The sequence below is a fragment of the Macaca fascicularis genome, chromosome 15 (assembly GCF_037993035.2).
Source record: "Macaca fascicularis isolate 582-1 chromosome 15, T2T-MFA8v1.1".
Taxonomy (NCBI): domain Eukaryota; kingdom Metazoa; phylum Chordata; class Mammalia; order Primates; family Cercopithecidae; genus Macaca; species Macaca fascicularis.
In genome coordinates, this window is record NC_088389.1 from 59,590,936 (window position 1) to 59,616,047 (window position 25,112).

Below are 25,112 nucleotides of genomic sequence, written 5' to 3' on the forward strand. Positions count from 1 at the left end.
GGTCCTGTAGACCCGGGTTCAAGTCCTGCTTCCACCTCTTATTAGCTATAGTGGAATTTTGAGATCACATTTTGGGGCTGCAGTCTGCTTATTCAAAACCAGCGGTGTTGAACTGCATCTGTGGCCCTCAATCCTCACTGAGCATCATAATCACCTGGAAAATTTTTAAATAATACTGATGCTTGGGCTAGATGCCCAGAGATTCTGATTCAGTTAGTTTGGAGTGGGACCAAGTCATCAGTATTCTTTAAAACCTCCCCAGATAACTCCAGTGTGCTGAGAACCCCAGAGCTAGATGATTTCTCAGATGTCTGTTAGTTCTGAAGTCCAGCAGTACTACTGGGCACCTGCAGTTTTTGCCCATGGAAGAAAGTTTCAGGAGACCAAAGCCAGAGGAACAGTGACGCAAAGCAATCTAATCAAAGCGTGCATTATCTCAAATGGTGCAGAAAATGTCAGCGCCAGTTAATATTTTGCACCCAACATGATTTAGACCCGGGGCACATATTGTACTCCAAGCCTATCGTAAACACAATGGGCCATTTATTCACTGAACAGTAACCACGGTAATTACCCACAGGGAAAACATATGAGGTTGTTCAAGCAACAATTAATTGTGGACCTGGAACTAATGGGACAATAACGGTAAAGTAGCAACCAGAGTGTGATTCAGAAATCACATCAGAAAACCAATATTTTCCAAATTGTATTAGATAAGCATTTTGGGGGATGTGGTGGTATATATGATGTCCCTGTCCTGAAATAGTTGCTCCCAGGTTTTTCTAATACCTCCTTCCCCTACTTGTGAGCATAGGAGGCTTGCAGTGTTGTTTTAATCTCGTGAGAAGAATCACAGACAGTAGGTTTGAGGGGACTGTAGAGAGCTTCTATTTCCCGCACTCACTATGGGACCTCAATGTCACCTGAAGGCAGGTGCGCAGACCTTGATTTGGTTGGAATGATCTTCTTTGTTAGTCTGATGGAAGCCACTGATTCTTTTTTTCAGAAAAATGTGCATGTCTGTCTGCACATACATGGCCATGCAAATGCTTTCCTACAGTTTTTAGGAGATTCACAGACACTTTGAAGCCCTTCTGTTCTCACTAGGTTGTGGTCCAGTCTCTGCTTGCACACCTCCAGACACAGGGATCTCACTACTTCTGAGGGCAGGTTTTCCATGGCCAGACAACTCTAATGTGAGTGTTCCTCAGTGTGTCCAGTTGAAATTTCTCTCTCTCATTAGTCCTCTTCTACCCAGAATCTTTGAACATTGACAAAAGTCATTCTACCCTTGACCTTTACCGGTCTTGGGGTGTCTCTATCTTTGTTGGATCTTAGAAGTTGGTTTCTACAGGGGCTCTGTAGCTTCAGGTAATGGCTGAATTACTGTTGTGTGGTCAGCTCCAATAGATAGCAGATCCAGCAAGTCTAGATAGTGGCTGTCTACCCTCTAAACCAGACATGGAAGGGAACAAATCTCTACTGCCCCCCACAAACTTTTGTAAGGGGAAAGTGGTTCTAGGGTGACAGAAGAAGCAATAAAGCAACTTCACCTGGAGGCTGAAGGTACCAGATGTCGTTTCCCCGGATGCTGAAATTGGACCCTAGGATGTATCAAATCCAGAGCTCCTGCTGGGATAAGCAAGGGTTCGGGGGGATGGCTGGTGGCAGCAAAGACTGAGCTTGCTTCATCCTTGCTCTCTCTGGGTCAAAGGTTTGAATGAAACCTTTTTTAAAAGAAGAGAAGGAGGGAGGGAGGGAGGAAGGAAGGACAGACAGACTAGAAGAAACCATGGAGAAATTATTTTATAATCTCAGAGTAAGAGAGGCCTTTCTTAAATATGACACAAAACTTGAAGTCATAAAGGAAAAAAACTGATAAATTCATCCTCATTAAAAAAAACATGTCTACATGGAAATGGCACTATAAACAACATCAAGAAACAAAGTACAAACTGGGAGAAAAATTAGCAACTTATAAAGGGTTAGTTTTCTTAATATAAAAGATCATTTCTATAAACTGATAAGGAAGACTACAAGTCAAATTAGAAAACAAGCAAAAAATGTAAACTGTTTCCAGAAAGGAACTACCATTACTTTTACACATAGGAAGAAGCTGGGTGCGATGGCACGCCTGTAGTCATAGCGACTCAGGAGACTGAGGCCAGAGGCTTGAGCCCAGGGGTTCAAAACCAGACTAGGCAACATAGACCCCTTCTCTAAAAAGATTTTTAAATTAGCTAGGCATAGAGGCATACCCCTATAGTCCTAGCTACTCCGGAGACTGAGGCAGGTGGGGATCGCTGGAACCCAGGAGTTCCAGGCTGCAGTGAGCTATGATAGCACCACTGTACTCCAGTCTGGGCAGCAGAATGGACCCTGTCTCTAAATAATAAATAAAATTTTAAAAAGTAGAAGAAATACTCAACCTCATTCATACTAAGAAAAATGCAAATTAGAACTATAACAAGATACCATCTTTTCACCATCATACTGCAAAGATCAAAAACTATGATAACTACCTTCTGTGGCTCAGGCTAAGGGAAGGAACAGAGATCAGAGGAAGTGTTATGGAAGAGGTGACATTTAGGTTGGGCCTTCAGGGACAGACAATTAAAATCCAATTTAACAACTTAACTGGCACTTAAAAGAAAAAGAAGAAATAATAAAGAGATCGATGGACAGCTTTGACTACCAAGTGTAAATTAAAATACACACACATAAAATGTAAAGGCAAACACAAACTGAGATATTTGCAACAACTATAATAGCCTGAGTTTGAATGCTATACATATAAAATATCTTCATTAAATTCAATCAGAAAAGCATTAGAATACCACTCAAAAAATAAACAAAGGACATGAAAAAGTAATTGCTAAAATAGGATATGCTACTAGTTAATAACCATAGGAAAAAGTTCAGCATTATCTATAATCATGAATGCGATATGATTCAGGGTTTTATTTGGTGATAAATCATTATAAAATTAGAATAACATTTTTTACTCCCTCTGTTGGCAAAGATATGGTGAGATTGGCCCTCTAATCATTCTTGGCTAGTAAATTTGCAAACTGATAAAATATTTTTTGGAAATAAGTATAAATCTTTAAAGACTCATATTCTTTATCTGGGAAATTTTACATCACAGATTCTATCTTACGGAAACATCCCAAAATATAGAACAAAAAATGCTATGTACAAAGATGCCTGTAGAATAATATGATGATAATGACAAATTAGAAATAATAGAAATAACCCCAAATTAGAAACGATTCAGTAAATTATGGTATATTCATATGCTGGAATATTGTGCAGCTATTATAATGTTTGCAAAGAGTTTTTAAGGATACTGGTAAATGGGGAAAAACAGTTCAATTGTGCATGTAGAATGATTTCAGGATCTTTTTTAAAAATCCAATCACAGTGCATAGAAAAAGGACTGGGAAGGAATAGACGATAACATGAATGATGGTTCTTTAGGGAAGGGTAGATCATTGGCTATTTTTTCCCTTCTTTCTTCTTATTTTGCATTTTTAAACCTTCCCTTCCATTATGGTATGTTACTCTTACAATAAAAAAGTTTTAAAAATATCTGTCCCCATGTGTTTATGCTCCAAGTTGAAACTAACAGTCTCTATTCCAGTAGGAAAGACGCTGGGTCACAGCTGCGAGGCTCATCAGTAACAAGTATTGTCTCTTTTGTGTCTTTCAGCTTTCTTTTGCTGCAACCACGCCTGTTCTAGCCGATAAGAAAAAATACCCTTATTTCTTTCGGACCGTCCCATCAGACAACGCGGTGAATCCAGCCATTCTGAAGTTGCTCAAGCACTACCAGTGGAAGCGCGTGGGCACGCTGACGCAAGACGTTCAGAGGTTCTCTGAGGTACGCTCGGCTCGTGTGGACACGGCCTCCCTTACTGCTTGCTGCTGTCATCTAGCAAGAGGCAATGTGGCTTAGTCAGGGATGGGTACTGTCACAGGGCTTTTAAGCAAGTGTTGGTTAGTGCGATCAAAGCTGTTTCACCGTTGACAAAATAGAGCTGGTAGCTGAGGAATTTCACTGTGCATGGGACTGGTGGAAACCATCATCAGGAGTGGACCTTCCCTGTCATTCTTTTTCTTGGCTACATCGTGTGGCTTATTCCCTCAGTGCCCCTGTGGGCTTGTCATTGTTATTGATGCTGTCATGACCATCTAAGATCACAGAGTTCCACCAGGGGGTGTTCACCTGTGAGGAGAGTTTGGGGGAAGGGCTGGTTTGGACCGAAGATGCCAATGTCTTCTTGGATGGGGTAGAGTTTTGTTTGTTCTAAATGACTTACAAACACACCTTAATACATGGCAGGTGATTTTTTTGTTTTGTGTATGTGTTTTGTGGTGGAAAAAAAAAAAGCCAAAATAGAGGTAGGAAAAATGTAAACGTGTTGCTTTGCCCCAAGCCACCTAAATCATGCTTTCTCTCTGAAAGTTAACTCCGGCTTTCACTTTGGGGTTCATCTGCCTAGAACTTTTTCAATGTATTTGTTTTAAAGCCAAATGACTTCATACCATGTATATTCTTTTTTCACTTTACAACAGATCTTAGAAGCCTTGATTAACCTCATGGTTTAAAGGGACCTGGTGTTCTGTCAGATGGGTATATCGTAACTTACTGAGCCAGCCCCTCTGAACGTTGACCACTTTTCAATGGCACAGCCATACTCTCATGCCTAGGTGTGCGTCTCGGCAGTAGACTTCTAGAAGTGGAATTGCTGGGCCATTTAAAATTTTGAGAGGGACGGACCTCCAAAAAGGCAGTTCTAATTTCTAGTCCCACCAACAGCATTTGAAAATTCCCATTTTCACATATCCTTACTAACAGTGGATATTAGCAAATATTTGAAACATTAGCCTCACTCAGATGAGTACAAAATGACCTGTCTCTTTTCCCATTTGCTTTGTGCCTCCCACTTTCCTTTCTGTTCCCATGCGTGCTTTTGATACTTGGAGCCTCCAAAAACACAAGACAAACCAAGTGTTCTTAGCAGCCCAAGAGAAACAAACTTTAGCTGTGTGGAGAATTTCCATGTGTGAGTCAGGGGTCTAGACGGACCTCAGCGGGAGCGGTGGGGGGAGACACACAGCCTCTTTACCAGCCTGGCAATGGGGAAAGGCCAGGCAGGGTGGCAAGAAAGTTGGGAGCAGAGCAGGGCTGGTAATCAGCAGACCTGGTTTCCACTCCAGCTCTGCACTTACCTTCTGAGGTTCTTGCCCCCTGTCTCTTCCATGGGAAAGAGAGACCACTTCATACATTGGCTGTGTGACCTTGGAGAAGTTACCTCACTTCTCTGAGCTCCGATTCCTCACCTGTAAAATGGGGACAATAACCTCTTGCATGCCTCCCTGCAGGGCTTCTGCCAAAATCCAATGAGTAATGGATTTGAAAGAGCTTTGTAAACTGTAAAGTTCATACACAGAGAGGGTTGTTTCTGGAGGTGCTTGAAAAGTGGAAGTGTTTGGCCCCACTGTCTGTGGGTATCCAAACAAGGCAAGCTTTTCCCAGGCAAGACTGCTCCTCACCTTCCCACCTCTCTGTTTCTCAGCCCCTAGGAGGAGGCACAAAGGGAACTTGACCTCCAGCGGGAGTGACTCATTGCCAAACGCTAAAGAGGTTTTTGCTGAAAGGCCGCCTTCGTAGAGAAGCGAGAAATGTTCTAAAATGAGAGTGAAACAGGTGGATGGTGGAGGATAGGAAGGACTCATCCCATGGCCCCATTAACAATGGACTTCGCCAGGATTTGGAGAAATCTGCTTTTTTCTTTTTCTTTTTTTCTTTCTTTCTTTCTTTCTTTTTTTTTTTTTTTTTTTGAGACAAAGTGTCGCTCTGTCGCCAGGCTGGAGTGCACTGGCGTGATCTCGGCTCACTGCAACCTCCACCTCCTGGGTTTAAGTGATTCTCCTACCTCAGCCTCCCGAGTAGCTGGGACTACAGGCACGTGCCACCACACTCAGCTAATGTGTGTATTTTTAGTAGAGACGGGGTTTCACCATATTGGCTAGGATGGTCTAGATCTCTTGACCTCTTGAACTGCCCACCTCGGCCTCCCAAAGTGCTGGGATTACAGGCATGAGCCACCGTGCCCGGCCAGACCTGATTTTTTCTAATAGCATGTTTGGCTGTCAGAGTCTGAAGGACCCTTAGAGACATATCTCCTACCCTCTTCATTTTGTAGAGGAGAAACTAAGGCCCAGAGAGGGAAGGGGACAAAGTTCAAGGTGTCAAGGCACCTCTGAAGTCATGAAAGATTGTTCACAGAAAAGTCAGGACTAAATTTTGGGGTCCTGAACCCCTCAGTTCAGACTTCCCATTGCTCCTTCTTTTCTTCTCTAGCTTCCCGGAATTGCATGGGAACTACCTGCCGGCAGCCTCAAGAGGTTTGAAATTCCCACCAGACTGGGTCTAAAGAGGGTAAATTGTGGGCCTTGACATTGGTTGGGTGCCTTATAGATTCCCAAAAACTCTCACAGACAGCCACCCTGTAAGGAGGAGTGATGGTTCCCATTTTACAGATGGGGAAACTGAGGTTTGCAGAGGGTGGGAGGCCTCTTGCCCCAGGGCACATGCTGGTAAAGAGCCCAGGCAGGGCTGGAAGCTGTACCGTCGGGCTGTTGTGTGTCCTCGCTACATGGTCCTCACTGGGTAATCTCAGGTCTTGACTGTTGGGTAGCACATCTTTCCCCTTGCACAGCCGTGTCGGGGCCCTCAGCCAGGGTTTCAGGGCATCTCAGTGGGAAACCTCTCTTCCCGAGGACAGGATGCTGCTTGCTGGTATTGCTGGCAAGGACCCCTCTTGATTTAAATCTCTCAGCCCAGCTGACTCCTCTCTGTGCCCAAGGGCTTTGGCATCCCTCTCTCAATGTCTGGGCTGCATCACTGGAGTGCAGGCCCTGGAAACTTGCCAGGGGCTAACAGCTTTTCATGAGTGCAAAGGAAACTGGATTCCTTTTATGAAACTGGTCGATCAGCAGCGTCAAGCACTTCTGTTCCGGACTGGTGCACTGGAAGGAATGTCAAGTGAAAGCAATCCTGAAGTCGGAGGGGGTGGTGGAGGGGCTTTACTCCCACGGAGCTTATTATTGTGGCATTGGGACGGTGGAGGGGATAGAGGGCTGAGGGCCATCCTACCTAGGGACCAGCTGCTCCTGTGAGAACCCCCAGCCCCTCAGATTCAAGGTAAATGCATGGTAACCCAGAGGCTGCTCAGGACTTGGGTCCGAGGTACTGATCTCTAGGCCCACTTTGGCCAAGCATGGCTGTGTGACCCCAGGCAATTCACTTTCCCATGCTGATCCTAGGATGTATCAGATCTAGAGCTGCTGCTGGGACCAGGTTTCCATGGAGAGAATTGGTGGCTGGAAAGTTTCAACTTGCTCTGCCATGCTCCCTCTGGATGAAAGATGTAAATGAAACCAAAGAAGGAGGACTTGGTACCAGATGGGCTGATCTCTGAGTCCAGATTTGCTAAGTGATGACTGTGAGATCCTAGTCCTCGTAGAGATCCAGTTTTCCCTTGTGTAAAATGGGACTATTTATCCTACCTCGCAGGTACTGAAGATGAGATGGTTACGTGAGAAAACAGAAATGAAAGATCTGTGCATAGTAGGTGCTCACTAAATAGCCATTTGTTTCTCCAGGGATTCATGGGGCAAACTGGGAATGCATGTCCGTTCACTCAAAAAATCAGTGTGGCCTCCTATGTGCCATGGTCTGTGATAGGCCCTGTGCTGTGGAGGACCAGAGATCAATGACACTGGCTGGGGGTGAGTGGTGAGGCTTCCTACATTGAGTTCTCAACTCTGGCTCCTTGCTAGAATCGCCAGGGAAATTTTGTTTTTAATACAAAATAAAATGTGCATTTTTGGATTTTCTTCCGTTTCCTTTTCTTCATTTGTAATACCCTTACTGAGATATAATTTACATATCATATAGTTCATCTGTTGTTAATATACAATTCAATTATTTTTTATAAATTTTTTATGTTGGCCAGGTGTGGTGGCTCATGCCTATAATTCCATCAGTTTGGGAAGCCACAGCGGGAGGATTGCTTGAGCCCAGGAGTTCGAGACCAGCCTGGACAACATGACAAAACCCTGTCTCTACAAAAAGAATACAAAAAATTAGCTGGGCATGAGGGTGCGCACCTATAGTTCCAGCTACCTGAGAGGCTTGAGCCCAGGAGTTCAAGGCTGCAGTGAGCTATGATTGCACTACTGCACACTTTTTGGGAGACAGTGAGACCCTGTCTCAAAAAAAAAAAGAAGTATGTATTTGTGCAACCATCGCCACAATCCAGTTTTAGAACACTTCATCACTCTAAAAACTCCCATGTGCCCATTTGTAGTCAGTTCCACCCCCCAGCCCCAGGAATAGTTTTACCTTTTCTGGAAATTTCCTATAAATGGGATTAAAGAACACGCAGTCTTCTGCGTCTGGCTTCTTTCACTTAGTGCAGTGTTTGAGGCCCATCATGCTGTGGCATGTGGCAGTGGTTTGTTTCTTTCCACCGCTGAGTGGTAATCCCCTGTACATCTGGGGAGCCTTGAAAATCCTGATGCCCAGGTCATCCCCAGAGCAATCACGCTGAATGACCCTGGCATTGGAGCCTGTCCAAGCTCTCCAGGTGGCTTCAGTGTGCCGCCAGCGTTGAGAACCCCTGTTCTGCATAATTGGCTGGGAGTCAGGAGCTCAGGGTGGAAGTGACGCCCTCTGGTGGTGGGAGACCTTGAGCTCAAAGTAGCCCCAATCTACCTGGTGGCCTCCGTCTACTTGGTGGCCCTCAGCAGGCCTGGGGACAGAGGAGCAGGATGGAGAAGGTGGAGGGAGGCCTTGATCCAGCACTGGGGCCCCACCAGATGGAAGACAACAGTGGGGGTGTGAAGAGTTGGGGTGGTCCACGAAGTCTGGGTTGGAGAGGGATAGGCAGGCCAGTAACCCGTGTGCACATTGAGGGGCTGCAGTAAGGAGCTGGAGCGTTGGGAGGCTGTGGACAGAGCCAGAAGAGGAGCATAAGTACTGAGAGGCCAGGCCCTGGTGATGTGTGAAGACCCCTTGTGGCATGGAGGTGCCGGTCACTGGAATTCAGGTCAAGGAGCTGAGAGGCCATTGTGCTGAGTGCCGTTACATGGGCACTGCAGGCCCAGGAGGGAGATAGAGCTTGGGGTGGAGAGGAAGGCAGTGGGCAGGGGATGCCTAGGAAGACAGCAGAGGGAGGCAGGGGCATTTGGGTCTCTCTCCCTTTTCAAGTCTTATGATCTACCCAGCCATCCTCACCAAGTTATTCTTTGGGCTCTCAATTCTGTGTTGCAGTTAACCAACTAAGTGCTTAAGTGCCCATAAGCCAATCACTTGCCGTCTCTGGGTCTCAGATTCCCCTTCTGTAAGCTAAGAGAATTGGGCCAGATGACCTCTAAGATCCCTCTTAGCTCAAAGAATTTTGGATTCTAGGATGTGAGCTTATGGAGACCTGGCCTTTGACCCTGATCCTGCCACTCCCAGTGACATGGCCATGAGAATTACCTAGCCTCTTTGTGCCTCTGTTTTGTTTAAGAGACTACTTTTAGAGGATTTTAGATTCATAGCAAAACTGAGAGGAAGGTACAGAGATTTCCCATATGCTCCCTGCCCCCACATAGGCACAGCTTCCTCATTGTCACCATCCCTGTCAGAGTGGCCCATTTGTTACAACTGATGAATCTCCATTGACACGGCATCATCACCCAGACTCTAGAGTTTACATTAGGGTTCACTCTTGGTGGGGTATGTTGAATGGTTTTGGACAAATGCATAATGACATGTATTCATCATTATAGTATCAGAGTATTTTCACAGCCCTAAAAGTCCTCTGTCTTTTTACCGATTCCCCATAGTTTGCCTTTTCCATAATGTTGTTTAATTGGAATCATACAGAATGTAGCCTTTTCAGATTGGCTTATTTCCCTTCTTTAATATGCATTTAACTTTCCTCCATGTCTTTTCATTGCTTGATAGCTTGTTCAGTTTTAGTGCTGAATTAACACAGCTGTCCCTTAGGAACCATGGGGGATTGATTGGTGCCAGGACCCCCGGGGGTACCAAAATCTGAGGATGCTCAAGTCCCTGATATAAAATGGTGTCGTGTTTGTATGTAACCTATGCACATCCTCCCATATTCTTTAAATTATCTCTAGATTACCTTTAATACCTAATACAGTATAAATGCTAGGTAAATAGTTGTTACACTGCATTGGGTTTTTCTGCGTGTTATTTTTTGTTGCTCTGTTGTTATTTATTTATTTTTAAAATATCCTCCATCCTGACTGAGTGTGGTGGCTCATGCCTGTAATCCCAGCACTCTGGGAGGCTGAGGTGGGCAGATCACCTGACGTCAGGAGTTCAAAACCAGCCTGGCCAACATGGTGAAACTCCGTCTCTACTAAAAATACAAAAAAAAAAAAAAAAAAAAAAAATTAGCTGGGCATGGTAGCGGGTGCCTGTAATCTCCGCTACTTGGGAGGCTGAGGCAGGAGAATCACTTGAACCTGAGAGATGGAGGTAGCAGTGAGCTGAGATGGCACCACTGTCCTCCAGCCTGGCAACAGAGTGAGACTCTGTCCCCTCCCTCCCACAACCCCCTTGCCCCCCGCCGAAAAAAAAAAAAATCCTCACTCCATGGTTGGTTGAATCCATGGATGAAGAGCCTGTGGTTACCAAAGGTCAACAGTATCCATTGTCAGGATGTACCACAGTTTATCCATTCACCTACTGAAGGATATCTTGGTGACTTCTAAGTTTTTGCAATTATTAATAAAGCTGCTCTAAACATCCATGTGCAGGATTTTGTGTATACATCAGATTTCAGCTTCTTTGGGTAAATACCAAGGAGTTCCATTGCTGGATCATCTGGTAAGGGTATGTTTCATGTTGTAAGAAAACGCCAAACTGTCTTCCAAAGTGGCTGTACCATTTTGCATTCCCACTAGCAATGAATGAGAGTTTCTGTCACTCCCCATCCTCTCCAGTATTTGGTATCGTCAGTGTTCTGGAGTTTGGCCATTCTAATAGATATGCAGTGGTATCTTGTTTTAATTTGCATTACGCTCATGTCATATGATGTGGAGCATCTTTTCATAGGCTTCTTTGCCATCTTTTTTTCATCTGAGCATAAGGATAATAATAGCACCTACCTCTTAGGGTTTTTGGGAGGATTCAATGTGTTAGGATACTTAAAGTCCGAAGAAAAGTGCCTGGCTCATCCTTAACGCCATGCAAGGGGCAGCTGTTGTTTTTATTATCATCCAGAATCAGGTTCCTTAGCCTGTGGCTGGCCCCCATTCAGGAGCCCCACTGCATGGCTGAGTTTCTGTGCCTGCCATGAGCATGGCTGCCTTTCCCTTTTCTCCCTCCAAGCTCCAAGACTCCCCACCTAGTCACTGGTCCTCAGTGATCTCAAGGCTTCTGAGGCTGACCTTTCCGTACTGATGACCTCTCTCAAGTGGCAGACCCCACTGAGGTGAGGCCCTTAATCTGCCCAAGACCAAAAGGTCACCAGCTGCAGAGTTTCCTCTTCAAAGCACCTGCCCTTTCAGGCCCTCCAGGGCCCTGCCTAGCCCTTTGAAACCTTCCCCCCTTGCTAAGTTGCCATCTGCCCCACCAAAAGGGCCTCAGGTCAACTCCTCTAAAGTTACTACTTACTCTTCCAGAGTAGTTGCCTGGGAGACACTTCTGCAGGGAAGGACAGGGAGATCCTGGGCTTGCATCTGATCTAGAAGCCACTCTTGTTAGAATCATCATCCTCTCTTGCTGCTCTGAGCAGGAACAAGCTCCTTAGCATGGCTAGAGACCCTTTATGGTCTCCCTGAGGCCTCCTCCTCTGTCTCACCTGCAGTCCCTTCTTCCTTTGTCCCTTTGGTCCAGCCACACCTCCATGCTGGCTTCTCTCTTGGCAGGAACATCCTGCCCTCCATCTGACTCAGCCTCCCCAGCTGGCTCCAGGTATGCCGTCTCTGTGCTCTTCCTCCTCAGTTTTCTCCCCATACCAGTTCTTTGCATGATGCAGCACAAGGCACCATTTGCTTCCTCATCTCTCACCCACTGTTACTGGACTGGAGATGAGATGAGATGATGGATGAGAGCCACAGCGGATGCCTGTGTCCCCTCACCCTGCATGCTCCCTGGTACAGACGTGTTCAGTGAGGATTTCGGTACATGATTCCTGATCCATTAGGCCAGATTCTTAGGGACAAATGCAGTTCTTTCCTTCCTGTTGTCCTGAGTCCACCTGTTCCTGGGATGGTGAGATAAAGGTGTAAGGGGTGCAGAGAAACCCCAGCCCCAGTATCCAGGCTTGTGATGAGTCGATTCCCTCTCTTGACTGCCTCCTGCCTGAGTCACCTGGGCCATCGGAATAGCAGCAGGGAATGATGGATGATTCTAACAAGGGTGACCCGTAGGTTAGATGCAAGCCCAGGGTCTCCCTGTCCTCCCCTGCAGGAGTGTCTCCCGGGATACTGCTCTGGAAGAGTAAGCAGTAACTCTAAAGGAGTTGACCCGAGGCCCCTTTGGTGGGACAGATGGCAACTTGGCAAGAGGGTATGGTCACAATGGGCCAGGCAGTTCTGGAGAGCCAGCAAGTCTGACTCCTGCAGAATTCTACGCAGGTCCTGCCATCATTTCTCAACTTGAAGTCTTTTTTGGATGTGACATTGTTTGTTGGTGGAAATTCTTCTAGAGATCTCAATGGAAAGTTCTGGACCAGCCACTGGCATCAACAGTCCCCGGGAACCTGCCACGTGGTTGCTTATAGGGGATGTCGGTGTTGGGCTTTGGGAATGCACACATGGTAGTTTGTGTCTAAGTTAATTTTCCTGACTTTGTCATCCTGGGAGAATTTTTTCCTGAGTTGTTAATCCTCTTTTCAGGATTGGGCAATACTGACTTCTACACCAGTGGTTCTCAAAGTGTGGTCCCTGGACCAGCATCATCAACAGGACCACCTGGGCTCTGTCCCAGCCCCAGTGAATCAGACACTGCGGGATGGGCTCAGCTTTATGATTTTGATGCAGCTAGAGTTTGAGAACCACTGCACTGAAGGAATGGACAGCCTTCAGGTGGGACCACTGTGCTCCCAAGCTCACGTTAGCTAAGAACAAGGCCAGGCACACTTGGAGGGTGGAGCCACCTCTGAGCTCTGCCCTTGGCATCCTTCCTGGCTGCAGGATCACCTGGGCTGCCAGCGTATCTGCAGATCTTTTCTCATTAGGAGACAGAGGGGACTCCCGACGGATCAGATTCTAATCCTAATCGTACTAGTGCCCCACCTCTGGTCCCAACTTTTATCTGAAGAACTTATTAATGCTTTTAGGTGACTTGGCTGCCTGCCCAAGCAAGCATCCTCTCCTCTGTGCTCTTCCCTCGAGCTCTGCAAGGGGCCAGGCCTGCAGGTCAACCAGCAGGAACAACTTCGTCTCTGTCCTGTCCAGACCTTGGTGGCTGTTTATGGCAGCCTCTTTGGCATTTGAAGGGTTGGGGTAGGTCCATTATTTCCCAGAGATGGTTTCAATATATGATATGACTTTTGTATAATTTTAATAGCTCTGTATTTGTGTTATACACTAGGAAAAAGTAAAATGATGACTAGCAAATCAAAACTTTACTTCATGGATGTTATTGCTTAGGATGGAACCCCTGTTTAAAAAGTGAGACCATTCAATTGAAAATACTAATTAATGCTTGCATAGGTGGTGCACGGACACGGTGAAATGGCCTCTAAGAGGTGCAGAAGTGACTGAAGTTTGGAGACCACTGGGATGAATAAAAAGCACTTAGCTGCCTGTTTATTTAACTCATGAGGGTAGGTGGGTGAAGGGTGGAGAGTGGGACTGGCAATAGGCTTCTCCTTGAAGCTCTGATCCAAAGCAGATAATCAATGGGAAAGGCATTTGACCAATGTCAAGAATCAGCCCCACAGGCCTTCAGTCTTCTGCTGAGGCTCCACAGGGACAGATCTTGGGGTTCCAGCAACACTTGTTCTTTCATGCGAATGTCCCCCATGGGAATTGCAGCCCACTAGCAGGTGCTCTGTCCTACCCACCCTGGCAGAGTGGGAAGACCCCCCCTGGGTGAATGCCACCGCCTGTCAGGGGCTCCAGTCTCTAGTGCTTCTGCCATCTTGGAGCGGTGTGTGTACATCTGCTGCATTTCCAGGATGTTTGCTCAGTGGTGGCTGCCATGGCTAAGCCTGCCGAAGAGAAGACAGATGTCCGAGCTTGGATGCCTTTGTCTGGCTCAGAGCTCCTGTCCTCGGAACAGATGGCCCACTAGTCTCCTCCTCCCTCCACTCCAGAGCAGAGAGAAGATGGCTGTCCCATTTGTGGTTCAAAAGGAAGACCTCGGGACCTAGTGGATGGTTCCCTCTAACACTCCACACCAGATCCTCAGAGTGGAGTCCTTCTCTCCACTCCACACGGACCCCGCTCAGAGAGGCTAGGGTGACTGGCCATGGGTCTGTGGTGCCAACGCCAGGCTCCTGAAGGGCTGGGTGAGTGTTGCACTCTCTGCTCAAGAGGGCATGTGATATTAGATTAATATATCCTCCACTCAAGCTGTGAGGATCCTGGAACACAGCGTTGACTGAGTGTGCCTTCTTTGAAACAGTCCACAGGAGATCTCTGGGGGAAAGGACCATCCACAGTGACCTCAGAACCCTCACCAGGGACACTTCCAGGCCAGGCTCCCAGGGCAGGACTCAAGCCCTGTGAAGCACTCCCCGACATCAGGACCTCAGGAGGAGGAAAATGTGATTAAAATCTCATCTGCCGGTTATTGAGAACCTACTGTGTGCCAGGTAGTTATGTTCAAGTCTCCAGCATGGTGTGGTCTCCTTTTTTTTTTTTTTTTTTTTTTTTTTTTGAGACAGGGTTACCCTCTGTCATCTAGATTGGAGTACAGTGGTGCAATCGTAGCTCACTGCAGCCTCAAAATCCTGGGCTCAAGCGATCTTCTGTCTCAGGTTCCCGAATAGCTGAGACTACAAGCACACGCCACCACGCCTGGCTATTTTTATTTTATTTTATTTTTTGTTGAGACAGAGTCTCATTTTGTTGCCCAGGCTGGTCTCGAACTTCCGGGCTCAAATGATCCTCCCACCGTGCTGGTATTACAGGCGTGAGCCACAGCACCTGGCGCTGTCTCCCTTTTATAGAGCGGACTCCCTCAGAGAGGATTAAGTAATTGCCAGGGTCTCACAGCCATGAAGTGGCAGGTATAGACATGAACCCTAGTTTGTGCCTGCCCTTGTGGAGAAGAGGAAGCCAGGAGTCTGGGGCCAATATCCCCCAAGTCTCTGCACCCCACCTACCACAGAAGCAGGGAGGTGAATATATAGGCCGATCAACCATGTCTCAAGGGGACCTCTTCACAGTCCTTTGGAATTTTTGCCGTGGGATCCTGCATTGAATTTTTATTATTTCCCAAGTTGGGAATCTCAGAGCAGAGCACTGTCCCTTCACGCTGCTCCTACCACCCTTCCTGGGACGCGTTGTTTCTGCCGGTCCTCTTGGCTGACAGATAGTGCATCTTGTAGTGTGTAGGTTCCCTAGAGCTATTCTGGTACATTCTGGCTGCGGTTTCTCCCCCAAGGCCCATCTGCCAGGCTTGGGTAGTGCCAGAGCCGCATGAGCAAAGCAGTGGAGTTGGGAAGGTGTGTGGAACCTTCAGGAAACAGCAAAGAGTCTGTTGGGGCTCCATAGCTCCATGAACAGAATGAGAAGTGGAAGGATGAGCTGGGAGGCAAGAAGGATAGTGAAGACCCCTGCCTGCCTCTAGGATGGGACTTTACCTGTCAGCAGTCAGGAGCCATGGATGGTTTTAAAATGAGAAGTGAGATAGGAGCAGCACTGACGGCCAACTGGGAGGAGCAGACCAGAGGCTGTGAAAGCAGCCAGGAGGTTACTGCAGTAATTCAAGGAAAAAACAAGACGATTGCAGTTACTTTCTTACCATAAAAACGTCAAGTTCTTTTTTGTGGTTATTTTTATTTTAAAGTACTAATTATTGTTTTTTAATTGTGATATGGATATGTACTCAATGCAGAAAACTTTGAAAACACAAAAGAGCACAAAGGAAAATTTAAAATTGGCCATAACCTACCCACTGAAAGGTCATCATTAACATCTTGGCTGATGTCTTTACCATTTTTTCAATGCACATGAATGAATGTGTGTAAACAAATACATGCTCTTGCTATTGAAATGGCTTCTTAACAATGCCGGGGGAATGTTTTCTCAGGTCAGCAAATGTTCTACGTGACTCCTAATGGCTACAGCACTTCTTGACTTGACCCCAATCTGTGCCATAGCCCTGATGTGTTTTGAATTGTATTTGCCTCCAGTCATATTTATCCTCCAATCTGTACCCTTTCTTCTTATAGTCCAATAATTCTGCAAATATCTTGTCCATGAATGGTCTTCTTGTTTTTTCCAAAACGATTGGGATTTTTTTTCTTATTTTTTTTTTTTTTTTTTTGGGCCAACCATTTCAAGGATTTGGAGATGGGACAGGAGGTGGATGTGTGTTTGCTCTCACCGTCTTTATCCAATTCCTGTTTAAAGTATTCTACCCTGTGCGTATGCCATCAGTTACTCAAGAAGGCCCCCATTATTGAACATGGAAGTAGTTGCCAATTTTTACTGATTATAAATAATGCAGTAAACTCATACTTGTACATTTGTGGGAACATCTCTGATTATTTTCTGAAGATAAATTCCTAGAAATAGCATATGCACATTTTTGAACCTTTTGTACATATTGCCAAATTGTCCTCCAGAAAGATCATACCAATTTAGAGTTTCATAGCAGTATACAGGAGCATTCCCTGCCAATATTGTGTATTATTCTTTTCTGATTTTTGGCAATTGCTATTTTAATTTGCATTTCTTTCATTACTATTGAGATTGAATTTCTTTTTTACTAAGAATATTTCTCATTTCTGTTTCTCCTTTTGTAAATTGGCTGTTCATGTCGTTGGCACTTTTTCCTATTAGACTGTTCTTTTTTTACTGATTTATAAGAGCTCTTTAGAAAGGAAGGGTATCATATCAGCCTTTTGTCACATTTGTTAAGATATTTCTCCATGTTTCATGTGACATTTAATTTTGTTTTTGATGTTAGTCGATCTAATGAAAAATATAGTGTGTTATACAGTCAAATTTATCAAGACCATTTTTTTTTCACCTTTCCATTATGCTTGGCAAGCTCTTCCCATCTCCAAAATTTTTGTAAATACACACCTATGTTTTCTTCTAGTATATTTTTTACTTCATTCTTCAATTTATCTGGAATTTCAGTATACGGTCTGAAATATCAACCTTTCCTCTCCTGCCATTATAGTCACTCAATTTTTCTTTCAGCACTTAATATATCTTTTTCTGATTTACTTAAAATGCCTATGCTAAATGTTATCTTTAGAAAATAATATATTACACTTTAGCATGTGATTTAGGCCAGTTCTGTATGACAGAAATATAATGCAAACCAACATATATAATTTTAAATTTTCTAGTAGCCACATTTTGTAAAGTAAAAAGAAACAGGTGACATTAATCTTAATAATATATTTTATTTAATGCAACATATCCAACATGCTATCATTTCAACATGTGTCACTAGGATTTCAAGTGCTTGATAATCACATGTGGCTGATGGCCACTGTCTTGGATGGTGCAACTTTTGACTGTTGCTGAGTTTTTACATTTTGTTCCATTGATCTGTCTATGCTGGAATGGGTACCTCAGGGTTTCTTTATAATCTAATGTGCAGCTCTCCTTTCTTTGTTAACAATTGCCTTCATTTTCACCAGTTTAATTCTTGGCATTTTTGTTTGAATTTCAGTTACTTTAATTAATTTGTAGAAGAGTTGACATCTTTATAATATGATGTCTTCCCACTCATGCATATGGAACATCTCTCCATTCAAAGTTTCTTGTTGGATCCTCAGCAAAGTTTTGTCATTTTCTTCACACAGGTCCTTTCCATGAACAGTTAGGTTTATTATCAGGCATTTTACATTTATTATTGCTTTGGGGAATGGGATCTACTTTGCTTGATGTTTTTAAGTGGTTATTGGTGGGATATGAGAAAGCTATTGATGTATGTATCCACATCTTATGACTGGCTATATTGAATTCCTATTATTTCTGCTAGTTTTTCTCTCTTAATTCTCTTGGATTTTCTAGGTAGATACAATAACATCTGGAGCAAGAATAAACTTGCTTTCTATTTTCCAGCATTATGGCATCTTTATTTTCATCATTTTTCATTGAGGCGGTACTACACAGTGGTAAATGACAGTCATAGCAGAATGACCGTCTGGGTTCTAATTCCAGCTCAGCTACTTGCCAGCTGGGTGACTCTGGGCAAGTTGTTTAATTTTTCTGTGTCCCTGATAATGGGGAAATGCTAATATAATGTTAGGTGTCATGAGTATTAAGACAGCTAACAAATGTAAAGCATTTAGGGCTTAGAACAGTGTCCAAAGGAGTGAATACCCACTATTATCTATAATATATATTATATAATACATATATATTATTGTATATTATTAACATATGAATAATATATATTGTTGTTGTTAATATTGCTTCATTCACCAGATGTTCTAGAGTTATATTTTAAAATAGTGATAACAGTGGGTATTCTTGCCTTGTCCTTGACTTTAATGAGAATGCTCCTAGTAAGGTTTGATGTCTGTTAGAAGAGCAGATACTCCTCATCCTCTCAAGGGATGTTCTATTTTTATTTACTCAGTGTTTGTACCTATTTAGCTATGCATGCTAAAATGTCAGATGCCTTTTTAGAACTTAGATTGATAGCTATGGATTTTTCCTTTGATCTGTTAGTGTGACAAATTATAGTCATCAGTTTCCTTGTATTCATTTGGTAATACATTCATGCATTTAAGACATATGTATTGAGTGCCTAGCCTGTGTTGGTCACCATTCTAGGCGCTGTAGACACATCAGTGAGTAAAACAAATTCCCTGCCCTCAAGGAGCTTACATTCTAGTGGGGGAAACAAATGATTTTAAAAAATAATGAGCAAATAAATTTAAAATATGTCAGATGATAATAAGTGCTAGGGAGACAGAGTAGAGTTAAGGGAGTAGGAAATCCCATGCAGAGAGCAGTGAAGTCAAGGAGAGCCTCAAACAGGTGATGTTTGGGCAGACACCTGAAAGCAGTGAGGGGCAGGTTATACGGAGACCTGAGAGAAGAGGGTTCCAGGCAGAGAGAACAAATGCACAAAGGTCCTGAGGTGGGAGGGACTCTGGAAGTGCTGGAGCAGTGTCAGGGAGGCTATGATGACTGGAACAGGGTGGATGTGGGAGAAGTAGAGCCGTTGGTGTGGAGTGGAGGTAGGGCAAGAGATTTGTGGTTCTTTCAGGACATTTGTGAAGATTTTCGCTTATACTTTGAGTCAGTTGGGAAACTATTGGAGAATGGTTTGGATTTTGTTTTTATTGAGAAAAAATTCACATACCATAAAGTCCACCATTTTAAAGCGTACAATTAAATGGTTTTCAGTATATACATAATAATGTGCAACCATTACCACTATCTAATTTGATAATATTTCATCACTCCAAAAAGAAATTCCACATCCATTAGCAGCCACTCATTTTCTCTGACCCCCAGCTGTTAATCTACTTTCTGTCTCTATAGATTTGCCTATAATGACAAATGGAATTACAAAATATATGGCATTTTGTGTTTATTTCACTTAGCATAAGGTTTTCAAGGTTCATCCATGTTGTAGCATGTATCAGCACTTCCTTTCTTTTTTATGGACAAATAATATTCTAATTTGTGGATGTAACACATTTTGTTTATCATTCACCAGTTGATGGATATTTCAGTTGTTTCTACTTTTGACTATTATGAATAATGGTGCCATGAACATTGTGTACAAATTTTTGTGGGGATGTATGTTTTCATTTCTCTTGGGTTTACACCTAGAAGTAGAATTGCTGGGTCATTTGGTAACTTTACGTTTAACATTTTGAGAAACTGCCAAACCATTTTCTGGTTTGCATCTATGGATATACCATTTACATTCCCACCAGCAAGGTATGAGGGTTCCAGTTTCTCCACATCCTTGCAAACACTTGTTATTTTCCATTTTAAAAGAGACTATAACCATCTTAGTGGGTGTGACATGGTGTCTCATTGTGGTTTTGATGTGCATTTCTCTAATGAATAATGATGTTGAACATGTGTTCATGTGCTTATTTGCTATTTGTATGTCCTCTTTGGAGATAATGCCTATTCAAATCCTTTGTCCAATTTTTAATTGAGTTGTTTGTCTTTTTGTTATTGAGTTGTAAGCATTCTTTATATATTTTGGATTAGATCATATCAGATAGGTGACTTGCAAATATTTTCTCCCATTCTAAGGTTCTTTTTACTTTCTTAATGGTGATTTTTGCACAAAAGTTTTTAATTTTAGTGAGGTCAAATCTTTTTTTCCTTTGCTGCTTTTACTTTTGATGTCATATTTAAGAGACCATTGTCTAATTCAAGGTCATGAATACTTAAACCCATGCTTCCTTGTAAGAATTTTATAGTCAGATACAATCCCTGATCTTTGGTCTCTTTTGAGTTAACTTATATATTTGGTGTGAGGTAAGGTTCCAACTTCATTCTTTCATATGAAGCTATTCAATTGTTCCAGGACCATTTGTTGAAAAGATTATTATTTCTTCATTAAATAGTCTTGGGACCCTTGTTGAAATCGACTGACCATTGTAGTATGGATTTATTTTTGGACTACTGGAGAATTTTTTTTTTTATAAGAGGGATTTTATCTGACTTAGGTTTTTAAAAGTGGTACTTTTGACACCACCGAGTAGAGGGTGGTGGTGACTTGAACTAGATAGTGAAAATCAATCAGATTCTACATATTTTTTGACAGTAGAGCTGACAAGATTTCCTGATGGAATGAATGAGAGTGTGAGTGATAAACAGTGAGGCATCAAAGATGGCGCCAAAGTTTTTTATCTGAGCAACTGGACAGAATGAGTTATCACTTCTCAACTTGAGGGAGAGTGCAGAGGAGCAAGTTTCAGTGAAGTGGGTCAACAGTTTAGATATGCCTGTTGAATATCCAGATGGAGAGGTTGAATAGGCTATTGGATAAATGGGTCTGGAATTCATATTTACATTAAACCATATTGGCATTCCACTGTTTGTTTATGCTGTTTGTTACTCTTTTAACCAATTCATCTATTTTTTCTGTAAGTACATATGACAATTTATATTTTGCTGTGATTGTGCTGTCTTTGTCAGGTTTAGTTGTCAGGAATATTCTAGTTTTACGACAAATGTTGGAAAGCTTTCCATGTTTTTAGGTGTCCTATATAGTTTATAGATACAAATTAACTGCTCTTTGAAAATAAAAAGGTGAGTCTATGAAACCATCCAGGATTTTATATTTTTCAGTCTGCCCTTTTTACAAGTTATCTTTGTAGCTTCTTCCATGCTTATTGATTTTGGCTTTATACTCCTTAAATAGATTTAGTAACATATTTTCCAGAAAATAGTCCATTTATTTGGGATCTTCAAATTTATTAGCATATATTTCAGGACAATTTTTTGTTGGCTTTATACTCCTTAAATAGATTTAGTAACATATTTTCTATTATATGCTCTTTCTTGTTTTTCGCACTTTTCCCCTTGATTAGCTAGTTTGCTTCTTTTATTGATGTAATTGTTATTAATATCTTAAATTCTGTGGGAAAGAAATGTTTACATTTTTTATTGTTTTTTGAAATGAAATTAAACCTGGATCAAGCACTCCATCTGCCAGATACACTAGGGTCAGTGTCTCTGTGTTGAAGTATCTATCACCCTCTTCTAAAATGACCAACAACTCTACTGGGTTTTCTAATAGAAAGCTGGGAGAGCCTGCATTCTGCAGCCCTTGCTTTCTCCTGCCACTTGGGTGTGCTGTGGACACTGGTCTGATTGGTTACTGCTGCTAATCTAGGTTCCTGGACACACTTCCTAGCATCCTCAAGCTCCTCCTATGGATCTAGAACTCTGTTGGCTTTTTCTTCTCAGATATCCATATCCCCACAGGTCAGAGAGGGTTCCTCTTAGAGCTCTACTCCCAAATGGTCCTGTTATTCCATTTTGCTACGTAATAGAGCTACATGTTTATCTTCCTTCTTAAAACAGCTACTTGATTGCTTGGGGGAGGGGAGGTCTACTTGCTTCTCCTTTAAAGATTACTCATCTTTTCAGACATTTCTCTTGCTAAAGAAGATAGCAAAAAACACAAGTTAACTCTTCAGTAAGGCATCCCATTATCTTGTTTTTCAACCAGAGGACCAGCCTTGGATTCTTACTGGCTGTGCTTTGATTTATCTACTTCTTAATTTATTTGCTTCTGCTTTTCTCCTGAATAATACCTTCCCTTCATATGTAGGTTTCTTTCACCATTCTTCTTCTAACTTCTTAATGTGCATACTTATTTTTACTCTTGTTTTGGTTGCTATTAAATGTATTGAAGCATATAAATGTCTTTGATTATAGCTTTGATCAAATCTTATAGTTTTAGCTAAATAATATCTCATCCTCATTATAATAAAACTATGCTACAATTGTCCTTTTTTTTTAATATATAAAGAGGAGTTTATTAAGGAGTATTAATTCACACAATCACAAGGTAAGGTCCCACAATAGGCTGTCTGCAAGCTGAGGATCAAGGAAGCTAGTACGAGTCCCAAAGCTGAAGAACTTGGAGTCTGATAAAATATCGGTCTTTTACTTCCCTAAGTGCCAACCTAGAAATGCAACAATATCTATTGTAAGTTACAGAAATTAGTACACTTGTTTACTCTCCATCCCTCACTGCCTATAATTCTGTATTGTTATAATCTGAGTTTTAATTTGATTTTACTCTTTACATTGTGGATATGCTTTTTTCAGTTGTTATTTGAGATTTTCACTTTATGAAACTGTACTATAATAACTATGATTTTAAGATTCAAATCCATATTTACATGACTAATTTCTTGTGACATGAGTCGGTTTCATGAGTTACGTCTTTTGATTTATCTCTCTGTGGCATGTGTACATCTTTTGTTTTTCAGGAAGGTCATTTGAGTTTTATATCTATGCCCTTGCATAAATCACAGTTTCTCTCTGTAGCTTTGCCTATGAATGACAAGTTATCTAAGTATAAATATCCATGATCATAAGCTCTCTAGACATTACATCAATGTTGTAATAAAGTCTGATGCAATCTGATTTGTTTCCTTTGGAGATAAAGTTTTTTTAATCTCCTGTACCGGTTGCTTGTAGGATTCTTTCTTTATTTTTGAAACTCATAAAGATAAAACGGCACATAGCTGATTTTTGTTTTGTCTAAATTATGATTACATTTTTATTTGAGGAATCTAGTCTTTCTTCTGATTGCAGAAGTTTTCTTTTATTATATCTTTATTATTCTTTTGTTCTGGTATCTTTTTTAGAAATATCAATAATTCATGAGTGAGCCTTTGTAGTTTATTCTCCATATTTTTGTTTTCTCTCTGGTCATTTTAATCTTAGTCCTTTTCCTTTACATTCTGAGACAGCATCTCAAGATTGTCCTCCACAATATTCATCAGTTTTTTTACAATTAAATCCTGCTCCTTTTTGCTTCTAATGCTTCTTAAAATTCTCATAACATTATTCATTTCCAGTCATTATTATCTTAACTATGCCTGGTTTCTTTTATTTCAGTTTCTTTTATTGTTTATTTTATTTTTTAGATTTAGAGTCCAGATTTTCTTTAACCTACATGAAATACAAAATGGGTATTACAATTTACTTTCATTTCCTACAGCAAGTCTTTTTAGAGATGATACTCGTTCTTTGCTTGCGATCCTTGTTTGTTTCCTTTATAGTTCAGAAAGTTTTCATAGGTTCCATATGCATTTTATGCCTTCCATGACCTGGTATTCGCTTACAGCATGGGTGAATTCTTCTTGAGTCCCCTCGTTGTTTTATCTAGATGCTGTTAAATTCTTCACCTTGGATATTTATCTGGAAGACTGGATTATGACATTTTATATGACCAGCCCAGGGGCAAGCAGCAAAGGGATTAGGAAACCATTTGGTGGTGTGGGCATTTCTTGTTTAAATGGTTTCTTTGTGAGTTTGTCAAACAGCTGCTCCAGATGTGCAGAGTTCCCCCTGGCCTCTGCCTTTGTTTACTTGCCTGCTGTGTCTGCAAGATGCCTTGGCCTGTCCTACAGAAACTGGACTTCAATAGGCTTTGCTTGTTCTTAGATCTAATAACCCAACCACTCCTGAAGGCTGCTGGGCTGCAGGGTGACAGGTGGACTCCTTAGTGAGAGGTAGGCTCTGCCCCTTCCTGTGGCCCAGCCTCTCCTCCAGCACTCATTCACCCATCAGAGGCTGTGAGGTCAGTCTTGTCAGCACATCCACCCTCCCTGCAGCACCACACTACTTTCTCAGGAAGGACAGCCATGAGTCAGCCTTCAATCTGGTTCTGTTGGCACTGTACCTAGCAGAAATTCCTCAAAGTTGGTGGCATATTGATGGCACTCTTTCCTATTTTCCAAGGCTGAAGCAGATTCCCCCCTATTTTTATATTCCCTTGGTCCTTTCTGTCACTTTCAGAAGGAGGTAGCTTAGGTGGGAGTTGGACATCTGTGCTTAGCTTTACCATCTTTCTCAAAAGTTTCATAGTTAACATTGTTTCTCATACTTTGTACTTTGGTATACAGACATATGAGAATCCCTGAGCATTTCCTGTTCCGCGGCCCCCTTTTAAAATTCCTCATATATATTGGCTCTCTTCATATCTGGTTTTATAGTTTTTCCTGGGCACTTTTCCTCCCCTTCTCAAGTTCCAGTTTAGCATCCTCTCGATCAGATGGAGAATTCTCCTGCCAAACGTGGTGTTGCCAGTCTTGGGGCAATGAGTTCTGTCCCTTGCCAGGGACTCATCATCTGGCGTCCTGAGCCACATCCTGGCCTTCAGCAATATTGATGGAGTTTCCCCACATCCTCCCTTCTCTGCCAAAGTT

At 42.6% G+C, this 25,112-nt stretch overlaps 1 protein-coding gene across 2 annotated transcripts in view; it reads left to right on the plus strand.

Moving 5' to 3' along the window:
• The window catches only part of GABBR2 (gamma-aminobutyric acid type B receptor subunit 2), a 417,858-nt gene that overhangs the window by 170,139 nt on the left and 222,607 nt on the right, over nt 1-25,112 (plus strand). For both annotated transcript variants that reach the window (XM_005581209.5, XM_065530287.2), the window contains exon 3: nt 3,713-3,883. In XM_005581209.5, coding sequence (XP_005581266.2) covers nt 3,713-3,883 — 171 coding nt within the window. The remainder of the gene's footprint in view (nt 1-3,712; nt 3,884-25,112) is intronic.